Source organism: Scardinius erythrophthalmus, assembly GCF_964197995.2.
Source record: "Scardinius erythrophthalmus genome assembly, chromosome: 25".
Lineage (NCBI taxonomy): Eukaryota > Metazoa > Chordata > Actinopteri > Cypriniformes > Leuciscidae > Scardinius > Scardinius erythrophthalmus.
In genome coordinates, this window is record NC_138245.1 from 3,219,388 (window position 1) to 3,236,573 (window position 17,186).

At 36.8% G+C, this 17,186-nt stretch overlaps 1 protein-coding gene across 1 annotated transcript in view; it reads left to right on the forward strand.

The window, feature by feature from the left end:
• The window catches only part of mybl2b (v-myb avian myeloblastosis viral oncogene homolog-like 2b), a 30,553-nt gene extending 13,965 nt beyond the window's left edge, over window positions 1-16,588 (forward strand). The window contains exons 6-15 of the mRNA XM_081357773.1: window positions 2,153-2,300; window positions 2,823-2,879; window positions 3,435-3,626; window positions 6,251-6,523; window positions 11,806-11,948; window positions 12,029-12,128; window positions 12,257-12,364; window positions 13,304-13,420; window positions 13,498-13,644; window positions 14,636-16,588. Coding sequence (XP_081213899.1) covers window positions 2,153-2,300; window positions 2,823-2,879; window positions 3,435-3,626; window positions 6,251-6,523; window positions 11,806-11,948; window positions 12,029-12,128; window positions 12,257-12,364; window positions 13,304-13,420; window positions 13,498-13,644; window positions 14,636-14,764 — 1,414 coding nt within the window. The 3' untranslated portion in view covers window positions 14,765-16,588. The remainder of the gene's footprint in view (window positions 1-2,152; window positions 2,301-2,822; window positions 2,880-3,434; window positions 3,627-6,250; window positions 6,524-11,805; window positions 11,949-12,028; window positions 12,129-12,256; window positions 12,365-13,303; window positions 13,421-13,497; window positions 13,645-14,635) is intronic.
• The last annotated feature ends 598 nt before the right edge of the window (window positions 16,589-17,186 follow it).

Genomic DNA, 17,186 nt, shown 5'->3' on the forward strand with positions numbered 1-17,186 from the left:
CAGCACAGCAGAAATAGACTCGCTGCAGAAACGATCTCTGCACTGCTGTATACGCACCGCAACTGGAACGGATCGTCAACGGACTGCATCCGCGTGCAGTGTGAAAGCTCCGTACGGAAAAAATACTCACCGCAAACGAAATATATGTGAAACGGGCGTTAGACTTGGAGCAGGAGAGCTACTCCGGCTGCTACTCGCAGTAGAGCGAGTGTTGCCATCTTCAGTTCAGCGACATATTTCCCGCCGCGCGCTCTGTCCGCTAGTGCTCAACTGTATGTGACGCAAGTGTTTGTTTGTGTGTGAGTGTGCGCACGTGCGCACTCATTGGGATAATTGTAAACGCGCAAACACAGACAGAAAAGACATGCCATCGTGGAAATAAGATAAATAACATATTACTTAAGGGCCATTTTTTTTTTTTTTTTTTTTTTTTTTTTTTAATAACATTGTAATCTGGCGCTATAAAGAAAATCAAATCAAATTTACTTGACCTCCAAGGGGGGCGGGGGGAGCCGTTAGGAGGGCGGGGCGCCCCCCTTATATAATGGTAGGGGAAACACTGCTAAAGTATATGCTCTATACTCACTAAAGAAGTATATACGCAATACTCTATACACACTAAAGAAGTATATACTCTATACTCACTAAAGAAGTATATACACTATACACACTAAAGAAGTATATACACTATACACACTAAAGAAGTATATACTCTATACACTAAAGTATATGCTCTATACTCACTAAAGAAGTATATACGCAATACTCACTAAAGAAGTATATACTCTATACTCACTAAAGAAGTATATACTCTATACTCACTAAAGAAGTATATACTCTATACACACTAAAGTATATGCTCTATACTCACTAAAGAAGTATATACGCAATACTCACTAAAGAAGTATATACTCTATACTCACTAAAGAAGTATATACTCTATACTCACTAAAGAAGTATATACTCTATACTCACTAAAGAAGTATATACTCTATACTCACTAAAGAAGTATATACTCTATACACTGTCACCTTTTTCCACCTTTGTTGCCATTGGCTTGGCTTGTTTAGTTGGGGACCTTAAATAACATTTAATTTAATATTGAACAATATTATTGATCTTCCTGCATTGACACTATTATACAAGAACTGAACTGAGCTGGACGATGACATCACGGTTTTCTCCAGAGCGGCTAAATATCTAAACTTTTTTACAACAAAAATGAGCCATCACTGAACTTACTTAAGCTGGACTGTGACGCTATTTTCTTCTGGAAGCAAACTTTGTTGCATTATTTTCCTGTTATCTCTGTAAAGCTGCTTTGAAACGATCTGTATTGTAAAAGCGCTATATAAATAAAGGTGACTTGACTATAATATATTAACTAATTTAATGAAGTAATAATAATAATAGTTCATGAAATAATATTCTAATAGAAAAAATGGGCTGGAAAAACTAATTGTTTTAAAAGGAACAGTTTGTGTGTGTTTGAGTATCATATTTGATCATCTTTAGGCTTTTTCTTTTTAATCGTCAGGCTTTTATGGCTCATATAGTCTGATTGATATAGTGGGAATATGAGGGGAAACATATTCCCCTTCAGAGGCCCAAACTGAGCAAAAATATGCAATTTGTGCAGATGCTGATATTTATATTGACAAAAGGTGAGATGAAACAGATTATTGTAATGTAAATCAATGATATCTTTATAACAGACTAACATAAACTGCATATTAATATCAGTCGTCACTCTATAACTGCCAATAATGTCTTCATAAAACAAAGCATTTAAATATAATTTTCCTATCAAAGCTCTGTAGTTTTAAAACATGATGCAATGATGATTAAGAGATGAACAAATAAACTTCCTCAAAAAGCCTGATGATCATATTTGAGACTCACACATAATTTTTCATGTTCAAATGTGAACATGAACATGGATAATCCAGTAAGACTAGTTTGCTTCAGTCCAGTAAGTGTTCATCTTGAAATATTATTTACATTATTAAAAAGTTATTCTTGTGTTTACTCCCCGGTCTGAAGTTGGATGTTTAAGCAGTTATTCTAAAAGGCTGATTATGCGAGGTTTGGGAGTTGATAGATGTCTGCTATATGTGAAATTGAAGAGATCTTTGTGTGTTTTTTCTTCCAGAACAGACAATGCTGTGAAGAACCACTGGAACTCCACCATCAAGCGTAAGGTAGAGACGGGGTATTACACCGGTGTGGACACCACGCTTCAGGCTCTCCAGCAGACAGAAGGAGAAGAGCCGGCGTCTGAGGAGACCGGGCAACAGCAGGTACTGTGTGTGTGTGTGTGTGTGTGTGTGTGTGTGTGTGTGTATATATATATATATATATATATATATATATATATATATATATAATTGATTGTTAAATCATTGATTATTAAAATGTAATTAAACCATTCAAATGGAATCCAGAAAACTTAAATCAGAAAACACAGAATTTGGTAAAAAAATAAATAAAATGGAATTTGAGGGAAAAAAAATAAATTTCATAGTGCCCTAAACCATTTAATTTGATAACATTTTAATAAATTATTGTTTGTATGCTTCATGATTTCAATTAATTTGACATGCTTTTTGATTACTAAAATGTTATTTACTATTCAAGTGGGAGTCCAAAAACCAAATTTTTTTTAAAGGAGTTTTAAATTTTATTTGTAAAATAAATAAATAATAATTCGGAAAAAATAAAATGGATTTCATAAGGCCCTTACTTTCAGCCGTGTTTTTGAGTGCGGATTATAAGCAGTTGATAATGTTTTCAGATTAACGCTGATGATTTGTGTTTTGTAGGTGGAGATTTGCTATGACGGACCCAGTGAGGGACTACCAGGCCAAGTCTTAAAGCAGGTATAAACATGAAACGTTCTGATTTTAATTAAGAAAAAAAAATTATATTATAGTAATTAAATCAGTTGTAGGCCTGGTTCGCATATCCTGTTAAGAAGTGGTTCTGTTTATAAAAATGACTGAGCCTTCATTTAACAGATTCAATCAACTTTTATTCAAGACACAGAGGTCCATAGAGACAACACAGTACAGATATATACATAAATATAAAACAATACAAAACATTTAAGAATGATGCAGATGAGGCATCATTAAAACATATACAGGCTTCGGGTCCAATGTTTCCAAAAGCAAGATGTGTACCTTGTGTCACTCTTAGAAACATCAGCTATGGACACAATGATCATATTCTTAGACCCTGTCAGTCTGCACATGAATATATACATAAGATTTCTTAAAACAGCGTTAAAAGTGGGCACATTGTTAAACACAAACATTTCACTGGCACTACTACACCTAGGAATTTTTAGCACAATTCTCAGTGCATCATTATAAGTTTTTTCATTTTCGACTCACTAAAATTAGATTATGACTTACACACTTGTTAATGTACAGGATCCTGACGCACATGAGAAGGCCACCACTGCTCCACAGAAAACTGCCTCTCCCAAGACACCGAAAGCTCCCACAACCCCCAAAAGTGAAGCTGGAGACTCGAACGTGTCCACCTGGGTGATGGACAGCTCTGGGTTCCTCTCTCCATCAGCCGCTCCGACCCTGAAGGAGGTGATGGAGCTGATGGACGGGGTGAGTGAAACACTGAAAACAACATATCAGTTTATCAGTCAAAACATTATGAGCCCTTACAGGTGACGCGATATCACTGATCATCTCCTAACATGGCCACATATTAAGATCTGGGTAGATTAGATGGATAGGGGTAATCAACGTGTCGGATGCGGGAGAAACGGGCAGGAATAAAGATCTGAGAGACAAAGTGTTATGACTGGGTCAGAGGAAACTCCCCAACCCTGAAAATAAGGCATCAATGACCTTATTTTTTCACAAACATGCGTTAGGGCTGTCAAATAAAAATTACAATATTTGTCGAATTTAAAATAAAAATCCACGTGCAAATGCAATAACTAGGCATTTGAGTTTTAGGTGTGCGTCAGGCGCACGATGATGTCCTTGTTGCGCTTTAATGTTTTTGTTAGTCTACCCAGTTGAATGCATAAATGCATGATGCTGTTTTGTTAATAATTGTGTCTGCAATTTACAATATTATTTACAATATTGTTTTGCTCTTGTGGCCTTAGGAGACAAGCCAAAAAGCTTAAAGGTTGTCTAAGCGATCCCGGGAGACGTTTCTTCTTGTTGACATTCGAATTATTGTCAAACAAAACGGAGGCTGGCTAGACCCTCCCTCCTCCTCATCCCGTCTCCTCCCTCCTCCCCTCCCTTCCGGCATAAAGGAAAGTCAAAATAGTCACTACAAAGTTAAGTTTTACTGATACTTCATTCAATGTGTAATGTCGCCAAGTTAGATAAATGCTTTTATATATTGCAGAACAGAATGCAGAAAAAGAGAAAAATTATCTTAAAATCGTTTTGCCACCTGAGGTTATAAATAGCTCCCATACACGGACGCAATGATAGCAAGATAACGTTTAGCTTCGCGTTTCCCAGTGAGCATAAACAACGGCGGCGTTGTAAACCAATTTAGTCAAAGTCGTCAATAGCCTATAAATGAACATTCAAATTCACGACAAACCGTGGGTGAAAACAACCCTTAACTTACATAAATTGTCGCCCTACTGTGAATTTGCTTGATCATTTACAATAGAGATTGATCGCTGCTAGAAACATACATGTTGTATTCACCAAAGTTAACGCTGACTGCATAAATCTAGCTAATTACATCCTTGTGTTGGTTTGGCGAACATGAACGTCAGTTTAGAAAGAAAAGTGGATTTACCTGTTCTGCAAAAACAGAGCAACTGAATGTCGGATAGTAGCTGCTAGCTAATCCCTTCTGCCGGCGGAGGTCTCGCCACATTTCAAAGGTTTTTCCGATGTAAATTCGGGACTTCGCGCGTTCCTTATCCTTGTCCCTCTTGCAAGTTGTTCTGTTCATCGGAACGTCGTCTATTTGGTCGTGTGTCGGCCATAATTCAAACTTCCCTCTTCATCTCTCTCCTCCACACACCCAACTCATGTGCACGCGCACTAACCCCGCAAACGCGCAAACCCCACCCTCCAATACTTCTTGTCGGTTATTGGCTGGAGCTCTGTTTGTTATGTTTCGGGGTGCGGGTGAGCACAGTTTGTTTTTGTTGCCGTTTGTGGAGCCTGTGGTGTCTACAGAGACCGCGTTTTTTTACAGTGTGTTCAGGGGACAGGCAGCTAGCGGATAGTGAGGAGATGTTTGCTGTATGTGACAAAAAATGTTTTGGCCTGACATCGCTTAGACAACCTTTAAATTGTGCCTTTTAAATTCAAATTTTAATATAAGTAGTATTTAAGTATAAAATTTGAATTTAGTTTTTCAAACAAAACCTTTACTAACCGTTAGCCGGCTAGAAGAGGTTTGGCCGACCAACGTTTTATTAGTCGATTAGTATCAGAAAAATAAAAACACAGGAAGAATGCATAAATACATGATGCTGTTTTGTCCATAATCGTTTATGCAATTTACAAAACTGTATTTGATTTATGATAGGGATGCACCGATATGAAAATTTTGGCCGATTCCAATAACAGATAATTCTTGAAACCAATAACCGATATATTGGCAAATAAATCTAAATCCAAACTGTATATATTTTTTTCTGATTATATAAAAACAAAATTCACGCCATGTCCCAAGCACACAATTATAATGATGTTCTCAATATAATTTTATGTAGTCTATATGACGGACTTGCACTGCACATTTTCCTTTTTGAAGTGATTCCAGTCATATTTCAGGCAATACAAAACCACCCGGAAGTAATCCATTATTTATCGGCTTTAATATATCGGCCAAATTTTCTTATCGGGCCGATAACGATTAAATTAAAAATGAGCATTTATTGGCCGATACCGATTATGGTGGCAGATATATCGTGCATCCCTAATTTCTGAACGTTATGCACGTTTATGTTTTACAGACAGTCATGTTATGTCATTGCTGTGAATGAACAATGTTTTGCAGTGCATTAATGTTTTGCTCAGTGCGCCCTCTTGTGGCCTCAGTAGACAAGACAAAAAGCTTTTTAAATTCAAATACAAGTAGTATTTAAGTATAAAATTTGAATAGTTTTTCAGCCATTTTGACAGCCCTAACTGTGCTTGTTCCATGTAAACGGAGGAACTGTGACTGCAGTGAGTAGATCTGTCGGGGACTAAACGAGTGTAGTCTGAGCCGTAATGATGGTTTCCCCCAGCAGGATCTGGAGGGCTGGTGTACGATGTCGGACTTCGAGCTGCCGGAGGAGAGCCAGAGCCCAGAGCTGCTTCAGTTTCGTCTGGAGGGAAGCGCTCTACAGGAGCTCAGCAAGAGCAGTAAAGGAGAGCTCATCCCCATCTCACCCGGCGGAGCGACACCTCCGTCTATCCTGAGCCGTCGCAGTCGCCGGCGCATCCCCTTCTCACCCGACCCCAACGACTCCATGACCCCGAAGAACACTCCGGTCAAGATCCTGCCCTTCTCGCCTTCACAGGTACTGCCAGCGCATCTTCAAGATCGGTTCTCTTCAGCAAGGATCAGTAGTCTTATGCAGTGTTGGGAGTAACTCATTACAAGTAACTTGTTATGTAATCAGATTACTTTTTCCAAGTAACTAGTAACTTTTAAAAGTTACAACAAAATACCTGAGTTACTTTTTCAAATAAGTAACACAAGTTACTTTGTTTACCCATTTATTGACTGACAGTTCTCTTGTCCCCAAGTTGAGACCAATCGATTTTACATTAATCAACATTCATGAATGTAAATGCACCAAAATTAGCCCGAAGGCTTCATCTGTACCTTTACCAGATATCATTAGGCCTAAAACTAGAGAAGAGAGTAAAACAATAACAACAAAAATAGAACTTTTAAATAGTAGTCTTATGTAGTGGTGCACTGGTAATTTGATCCATTTTATTTTAAAAAATGTGATGACTGATGCCAAAATTTTAGGGTGTACAGTGGCTAATGGCCTCTTTAAATATATATATATATATATATATATATATATATATATATATATATATATATATATATATATATATATATATATATATATATATATATATATATATATATATATTAAAGATCGTAAAAACACATGCATAATAAATGCTGAAATAAATGTATATTTATTTTACATATTTACTACATTAGAAATAAATAATTTTAAAATGAATTATGAAAAAAATTAAATAAACAGATTTATACCTTAACGTCTTGATATTATCTTTAGTAAATATAGAGTGTATACTTCTTTTGTGTGTATAGAGTATATACGTCTTGATATTATAATCCTATTATAGTATTTTTCACAAATTTAAGAAATTAAAGTTTTAAATAAAATGATTTAATTGACAGAACTGTTAAATAGAGAGAGTCAAATAATGAAGGCAGCGATTACATATTTTCTAGGCCAACCCATAATTTCGCATCACACTGATATCCCTCGACAAAAACCTAATAGGATTTTTTTCAATTGGCTTTTGGATTATTGCAGAAAAGTTTATGATTCTTACATGTTTTGTTTATCATGATAATCTTCACAAATGAACAACTTGAAGCCTAAATACAATCAGCAGAAGTAAAAAGCTCAGTCACAGTCACATGACTTCCAGCTTCATGCAACAATTCTTTCAGTCTTTATTATTTAAAAAATATTTTCCCTGAAAGTGTGAGTTAGAATAGTTGATGAATGATGATCAATAGCATGATCATAAACACATTTTCCCAGAAAGCCTCTCTAGTCCCGTTTAGACTGATTAACAACCGCCTTTTTCAAGACCAGTAAAAGCTTGAAAGCTTTGAGCTTGTGTTCGCCACCAATCTTATTTCAGGCATTTTACAAACACTCCTTGACCTCAGGACGATGGAACCTGAAGGAATAAAAAACATGTTTCCAGGTTTTATATAAAAAGTCAATATCAGCTGATCTCTATTAATAAATCTAAATTTGAGCGCTGCACATTTCAAAGTTAAAGTAGCGCTGTTGCACGTCCTACTGGTTGTGCTTTCACTGAATCGCACACATTTATACAAAGAGATTGCTCTGATCTACTGTATATATGCAGTACAGGTCAAAAGTTTGGAAACATTGCTTTTTTTTTTATATTTTTGAAAGAAGTCTCTAATGCAGGGGTGGGCAAACTTTTTGGCTCAAGGGCCACACTGGGTTTTAAAATTTGACAGAGGGCCGGCCCAGTAGCAGATTATGAAACACAATCTCATGAAAGTGCGTATCTATACCACGAATTTTATTTCTTGTGCCATTATACGGCAAAAAGGTTTTTTTTTTTTTTTTTTTTTTTTTTTGCGTGAATATGCTACGCACTGTGTAAACCCCTTGTATTGGTTAGGATTAGGGGTGTGGAGTGCGTGCCTATTACATGCCATAAAGTGCGTATCATATGCACGCGAAATTTGCGTATCATAAGCACTACAAATACAATTCGTGGTATTTGCACTTTCATGAGATCGGGCTGAGCAAACAGACATTTTTGTGGCAACGTCTGCGCGAAATTCAACATCTGAGAGACGATATTCTGACAATACATTTTTTTATGTTAGATCTCCCCCATTTAGCATGTTATGTCTTGAATGTTAATTTTTAATTAGTCAGATGTTAGATAGCCTATACTTTTTAAATATTGTTTATTCTTATTATTATTTAATGGGCCTAACAGTAGGCTAAATTAGAAACAAAATACCTGCAAGTGTACACTTAGAAGAGTAAAAATGACAGAAGGTTACGTTAATTAACCTTTATCAAAACTGCATGGCAATTTGCACTTCCAAAAGTCATACATTTGTGAAAAAAAAAAAAAAAACGAAATAAACGAATACAAATTTATTTTAAGAATAACAAATTAAAACATAAAAACAGGGCTCTCAAGTTTTACCAAAAGCTTGGAGTGAGATCACATGCGGTAAGGGGAGGAGCCCTAATGAAGCCACGCCCCCATATGTCCCCGCCCCCCAATTTTACCCATTGTTCATAATTAACCAGCCCAAATTGAAATTATAACAATTGGTAAATCTGATAAATGACAGAGCAATTGATCACATCAAATATACTCTTTAATGTTATATTTCAAAATTACAAATAAGTTATACAAAAATTACAAAAATATAACAAATTGCTCCAAACAGTTTGGAAAAACAAATCTTTTTGCATTTTGAATGTCTAGTCAAAATGGTATACCAGTAATTATTTATTGTGTGGTGCATGGGACATTGTGAACAAATGACATATTAGAGTATTATTAAGGTGTGTGTGTGTGTGTGTGTGTGTGTGTGTGTGTGTGTGTGTGTGTGTGTGTGTGTGTGTGTGTGTACACAAGAGTACACACTCCAGCTTATGAAATGTGTTTTGTGTTTGAAAAATACAAATGCAATGGCAATGATTAATGTATGTTTTGACAGGATATAAAATATTACCCAGAGCACTCTGCTTTAATACATAGCCTTAATGTAACTAGAAAGACTATTAATACAGTATAATATAGAATTTAAAATAAAATAAACAAATTTAAATGTATTTAAAATAAAATGAAGAAATACATCTTCATTCCTTCCCATACCCACTAACATTCCCTTAGTTTAAGAAAACGTAAGCTAGCCAAACTGAGCCAAAGCTTCTGGCCTGGTTGCAGAGTAGTTGTAGAGTTTTTAACTACATTAATAATAATGTAAACGATGGGCTATATATTAAATGTTCTAGCCTAAAAACGTTAGACGAGCTTTCTTCCAACTTACCTTCTCCATTACGACGTGTGTTCGCGCAATGTTGTTGGTTACATAGTAACGAACGTCCGGTGGCCGAGAATGTTCCGTCAACTTCCGTGTGTTCGCGCATCTGTGTTGCCTTGTAACGAACGCAATACGTGCTGAGATACGTGCTGGCGGCAGGAAACTTCACTTTGTGTGCCTGCGCCTCGTATACAACGTTATATATAAAGCTCGCAGGACAACTTGGTTGGCATTGCCTTTTCAGCGTGAGAAATACACGGTGTGGCGTGTGAGCGTGTGAACTGGTTGAATTGCGTGTGTCTCACGCCCAATGCGTGAGACTTGAGAGCCCTGATAAAAAGCAAAGGCAGATCAGAACATTTAATGAAAAAAAAAAAAAAACGGGTTCTGTAGCACTACATGGCAGACACGAGCGTAGTCGAAAGCCGGGCGATAAAGGTCGATTAACGGAATCAGTCAGGATACATCCACAAATCCAGAGGAGCTAAATAACTAATATTTAAAATAACTAAAACTAAATAGCAGACAAATCAAAGGAAAAACTAAGGTGTGCAAGTGGTTACCAAACATTTTTTTCTCTGTGAGCTTCCAAAAAAGGAAAACCAGTCTATGCGCTTAAGTCGCTGTCTGTTTGGTTTCCATGGTGACGCGTCATTGCTTGTTACGTGACGCACCGCAGCCACAACAGCGCTGAATGAATGATGATCTGCTTTTATGTCATTTTTCCTTTTTTACATTTGTTAGCTATGGCATGCATGCAATATCTGATATTCCGATTGTCAAATATATGCAACGCAATATATAAGGCAAAGTATTGCAAGAAAAAATGTAAAATTAATGCGATCTTAAGACAATTTTTTAAATACTCGGCGGGCCGGATTAAACAGCCTAACGGGCCGTATGTGGCCCGCGGGCCGTAGTTTGCCCACCCCTGCTCTAATGCTTATCAAGGCTGCGTTTATTTGATCAGAAATACAGAAAAAAACAGTAATATTGTGATATATTATTACAATTTAAAATGATTGGTTTTCAATGTATTATACTTTATCATTTATTCCTGTGCAAAGCTGAATTTTCAGCATCATTACTCCAGTCTTCAGTGTCACATGACATCCAGTCTATCACATATTTACAAAGTATTTAAAGTATTTTTACTTTTTATTCATCAAAGTATCCTAAAAAAGTATCACAGGTTATGAAAACATATTAAGCAGCAGAACTGTTTCCAACTTTGATAATAAATCAGAATATCAGAATGATTTCTAAAGGATCATGTGATAGACTGGAATAATGATGCTGAAAATTCAGCTTTGCATCACAGAAATAAATGATAATTTAAAGTATAATAAATGCAGGCTTGATGAGCAGAAGAAACTTCTTTCAAAAACATTAAAAATAGTAATGTTTCCAAACTTTTGACCTGTACTGTATTATGACAATGTTTACTTGTGTTTATATACCTGCAAATGTGTTGCCTTACGGCAAGGAAGGTTTTGATGCTATTTTCTTTTTCTTTTTTTATTACCCTCATATAATTCCTGATAATGCAGTGTTTATACACGCAGCACTGCTTTGTGTTCAGGGGAAACCAGTTTATTTCTGCTGTTCAGTAAGCGGCATCTACTGAATTTGCATTTTCCGGTGCATTGAGAAGAAGCTTGAGTGCGTTCTAAAAACGAATCTAAATTTAATTATTTATGATTTCTGACCCATCTCTTGGGTCAGGTTAAAATGACAGGTTTAACATTTTATAAAACTTTTGTCAAAACCTGCATTGTTTGAAATGTCGAGTTGTTTAAATAGTCATTTCATGGTTTGGATGTTAGCATAGCTCTTGCTCTCCCCTGCTCATATGATACTAATAGCATTTGTGCAGGTCTTGAAAACCTTTGATTTTAGAAACCCTGCAGAGACTAACACTTGACTTTTGTTTCAGAAAGGCTTTTTTTATTCTATACTCATTTCATATTTATTCACTGTAAAATAGCCTTTATTTTTAATACTATCACCTTAATGTTTTCACAGTTCCTCAACATGTGGACGAAGCAGGACACGCTGGACCTGGAGAACCCCTCTCTCACGTCCACGCCGGTTTGCAGCCAGAAGGCTGTGGTCACGACTCCTCTACACCGGGACAAAACCCCACTCACACAGAAGGAAAACTCACTGTATGTCCCAGCATTCCTTCACACAGAGCTGGATTCAGATCATTTGAGTTCAGCTAAACCTTTATTTTCCCCTCCTGTAGGTTCATCACTCCAAATCACAAATCTGATCTGGATACGATGCCCCGTACGCCAACTCCATTTAAAAACGCCATGGAGAAATACGGCCCTTTGCGGCCACTGGTGAGACTTCTTACTTTTAAATGTCAGCTGTCCTGATCTAACACACAGTTCACTGAGGGCTGATCTCCTGTTTGATATTCTAGTTTTGAAAAAAATCGTTTTTGTGTCTTTGGTTTGGTTTTCTTAAGCCTCCGACCCCAAATATGGAGGACCTTAAAGAAGTGTTACGCAGTGAAGCTGGAATTGAGTTGATCGTAGAAGATGAAACTCCTACTGAGAAGAGACGCAAACAAGTGGTAAGAGAGGAAAGATGCTGTCATGTACAAGCACTTTCCAGTTTATTACTGTATAAAGGTACATTGTGCCTTTAATACGTCTCTTAAAGGATTTCAAAACATTTTTTTTAACATTTACTCACCCCGATGTCATCCAAGATATCCATGTCTTTCTTCAGTCAAAAAGAAATGAAGGTTTTTGAGGAAAACATTCCAGGATTTTTCTCCATATAATGGACTTCAATGGCAACCAACTATACCAATGTTCACAGAAGGTTCAAATGTCCGTCTCAATGCAGCTTCAAAGTCTCGACACGATCCCAGTCGAGAAATAAGGGTCTTATCCAGCGAAACGATCTGTCATTAGTCATTCTGAGATGCGCCACATATTACGTCATTACATCATGGTCTTTTGCGATTAGATAAGGGCTCAAAGCGATTAAGTTCGTTTGACAGATACTTTGCTAAAGCAATGGCGCAAAACAACAACATTAAAGACCTTTATGAGAAGATATAGTATATTTTCAGTTGGTTATGAAACTGATGACAGGTTAGACTATGGTGGGCTGCTAGCGTCTAGGTAGTGAATGTCCGGCTTTAATGGCTCATACTTCAGAAAAACATGCCTCAATTTAATAAAACTCTGATAGCTTGTCAATCAATGAGATTTTTAAAAACATTATAGCAGACTACTTGCATATAAATATCAGTCATCACTCTATATCTTCCAATAATATGTCTTAGTGAGATGATATTAAAATGCTTAGTTTTATTATCAAAGCTTGTTCTGGGTTAGGGTTCGAGTTACACTAACATATAATGCATTGCAAAGATGATTGAGAGATGAAGAAATAAGCCAGATGGATCACATAAAACAACCAACCATATAAACAAAACAAATATTACTTGTTTATTTGCCATTTTGCTGTTATATTGAATTGATTTTGTCTCCTTTTACAGTATCGGCCTCCCATGAAGAAAGTGCGTAAATCTCTGGCTCTAGATGTGATCGACTGCAGTGAGAGTATTACTGTACGAAAGCAGCAGATCAAGCTCACAGACAAAACTAATCAGAAGGTACAGAAACCGGATGGATGTGTTTGTGTTTGCGTTACTGAATAGACTCTAAAGCAGGATTTGTGTTGAATTTCCAGGCTCAAACCGCACGATCGCTCCATCTCGACTCTTGTGCTGTGAAGGAGGAGAACCTGTTGGATCAAGGGTTTATTCTCGACCCGAATGAGAGCGGGCCGCCCTCGAAACCTGCGCCTCAAACACCGAACACGGTTCCTCCCCGGCCGGTGAGTGGTGTTAGATCATGGCATGTTTACACTACAGTGATTATAATTCATGCAATAGTATGTAGTCATATAAGACTATCACAACACAGCTAGAATGATTAGTTTGTTCTGTTTTGCGTCAGTTAAAGAGGTGGTTGATTATGATTTGACTTTTCTAGCTTTAGTTAGTGTGTAATGTTGCTGTTTGAGCATAAACAACATCTGCAAAGTTACAACTCCCAAAGTTCAAAGCAAAGGGAGAAATTTTGCTTTTAAAGGAATATTTTTTTAAGGACTACAACAAATGGCTGGTAGAGACTACACGACATTCCTCCCGGGTTAGTGACATCACCAACCCTAAAATTTACATAAACCCCGCCCCCAGGAACACACAGTCCATGTTGAGAAGAGGAGGAGGAGTTGTAGTCGAGCACATTTGTGATTCTGCTCAAGCTGTCGCATCCGTCTTTTCACATGCAATACCGTACGCAACACAAGTGCAATAGCATGTCACTCTGTAGGCATCCCACAACAGTTCCCACACCAGCGATTTTATAGATTATCATGACAGAATATGCTAATCAAAGACTTGAAGATAGTTAACTCCACATCACCAACAATTTCTTTAACTAATCATTCAGAAATGTCCTGTTGCTTCTACATGTTGTCACTTCCTCTTGAGTCTCTCCATCATTGTCCGACTCCAGTTTAAACACAAAAGGCAGAACAGTTTCTGACATTCTAGTGCTTGTCTGTGTGACCTCTGTGCCGGGAGCAGCAGCTCATTTGCATTTAAAGGGACACACACAAAACGACGCATTTTTACTGACCCTCAAAAAGGGACAATTTTAAGATGCTGTAAAAAATATCTGAGGGGTATTTTGAGCTAAAACTTCACATACACACTCTGGAGACTTATTTTACATATTGTAAAAAGGGGCATTACACCACCCCTTTAAGTGTTATGTTATGTTATGTTATTACTGCTAATCATTTGTTGTTCTTCTGATAGATGTCTCCAGCCTGGGAAACTGTTGTCTGTGGACGGACAAAAGACCAGCTGATCATGACGGAGAAAGCCAGACGGTACCTTCGCTCTTTAAAATCTCACGCCCCAAACCGAGCCCTCATACTTTCCTGAGTCCCGAATGAGTTTCTGATATTTCTTACAAAACATAATGTGGAAAATTTGTGTTGATGAATACGAAACCAATTATTGTTCCAGAATAGACACTTTAATGCTGATAATGCTCTTGTCCTGTTTTCTATTACTTTTACTTCATTTCACCCTGTATAATAAGTGTGTTGCTATTTTGTTTTATTTATGTATTGTCAACCCTTTATTGATGTGGCAGCAAACAAGTGCATTTTCCAGCAAAAGTTTAAATGGCGAACATGCCAATCTGAGGAAATGTTCAGGGTTCTCAGTATCTTTTTATATTCTGGTGACATTTCTGAAAGGATGACTAGACATCTGCTAGAGCTCATGTGATGTACAGTGTGTGTGTGTTAAAAGAAAATAGGTTGACAGTTATTTCCTGCTGTTTGGAAATCTTGTAAAATAACTTTTAGGAGTTCAGAAGTAATGCGATAAGGCCAAAGTGAGGCCTTAAATCTGTGTATAGAAACATGTTTTTTTTTTTTTCTTTAAAAAAAAAAAGTAGAATATTGTATGCTATGAAAGAAAAATAAAACAGCTGTTGACTGTTTTGATGAATATTTTTTGTTGAATTATCACATTCATAACTTTTCTCCAAACTTCAGGAAAATTGAAATGGCTAATGTACTCATCCTTTAATTAGAAAAATAGTTGAAGCTCTGTTACCCATATTGAAATTTGTGTTTAGAGGGGTATTGTAAGTAAAATGTATTTGTATAGCACATACAGTAGTATATATCGTATAGATGTTGTGCCATTCTCCTAAGAAAACCTCCAGTTCTTCAAGAGACACTGGAAATGTTACACAACACGCTTAAACGCATGCGTTCCTCGTAGGCCAAACTCAGAGATGATGTGCAGTTTCATCTACTGTATAAAACTGATGTTTTAAATGCATTTGCTGCTGTAAGCAAGATAAAGAATTAGTGGAACACAAAATACATTCAGGATGTTAAAGTGTTGAGGAAAAGAGACCGTATAGTGTTAATTCAGATGTGTATAATTGAGCCTGTTTGACATTGCAGTGGTTTTTACATATAGGCAATGTTTTATATATATTTATTGTTTAAGTGGGTTTGGGGAGGATACGTTTTTCTCCATAAATGTAGTTACTGAATGGTCAAATCTGCTCTTTTCACGGCGCACAGCTCGCTGTTTTATTTAGTCAACGTGAAATAGATGGCCTTTTTCCCTATTGTAATATATTTCTGAGGGAAACGGCTTCTGGAACAAGAACAAATGTAGGCGGGGCTTGAGTTTGTCTGTGGGGAATTGATTGGATGATTGTGGTTTGCTATTGGCTGATTTCATGTGAGTGACAGGTTGCCCCGCCCTCGTCATCAGAGAAGAGAAGAGATGCTGCAAGAGGAACTTATTCTGATTCAAGATTACCTGGAACATGAATTTAAAGCAGCAATGATGATGTGCACCGATAAATCATTTATAATAAACATGGCAATATTCTAAAAAAAACAACATGAATTTTGATTCTATTGTGACTATAATTGGGCATGTTGAATTTATTTTTTTTGTGTGATTTTGACTGAATTGAAATACAGACAATGAATGATTTACACAGTAATATAACCTCAAGTTACTGTCAGAAGATCAGTCTTGTGTTTGATTTCTCTTTCCCCATGGACAAAATCACGTCCCTCCCTACATTTTCACTCGGATGTACGTCACATGTTCCTGCTGTCTCCAATACTTCTGTTGATTCTGCTCTGACCAGTAGGTGGCGCTCATGAGCTGGAGAGGTTTTGGATCACTATTGTGTCCTAAAAAATAAAGTTTGTGTAAGCAGCTGATATACACATGAGTCCAGTCTGTCTAAGACTCTTTCTCAAATGAAAACTATGCTGAATTATTTGTACAAATCAAAGAAAAATACATCTCTGTCAAACACAAAAATGGTGATTTAAAACGAAAACCAATAAATCTGTTGTAGCGTGTTTGGCGTTAGACACACTTTCAGGCTCTGACTCTCACGCTACCTGATTAAATCTCACGTTAAAGTCCTGCTGTAGTCAATCATTTTATCCCTTAAAACTCATCTTTTATCACCAAAATTACATATTTAGAAGTTTTTCCTTAAAAAATGTCTTCATGCCTTAAAATATCTTGAATGTAACTCGACACCCTTGCCTCATTTAGTATACACGGTTCTATGAATATGCAAATGAGCCCCGCCTCCACTCACTCACTCAGCTCAGAGATCCACTGGTTGACGATCACACGTTGATCTGATTGGTTACGAGGTAGTTTGTGACGTCAGAAACACCAGCGATTTCAAAGTGTGTTTTTGAGACTGTCTTTGGTTCACTGCAGTTTTAAGGAGGAAATACTCAGCAACGGTGTCGACTTATGAATTTACACATGGTTTGTCTTAAAGCATATTAAAAAC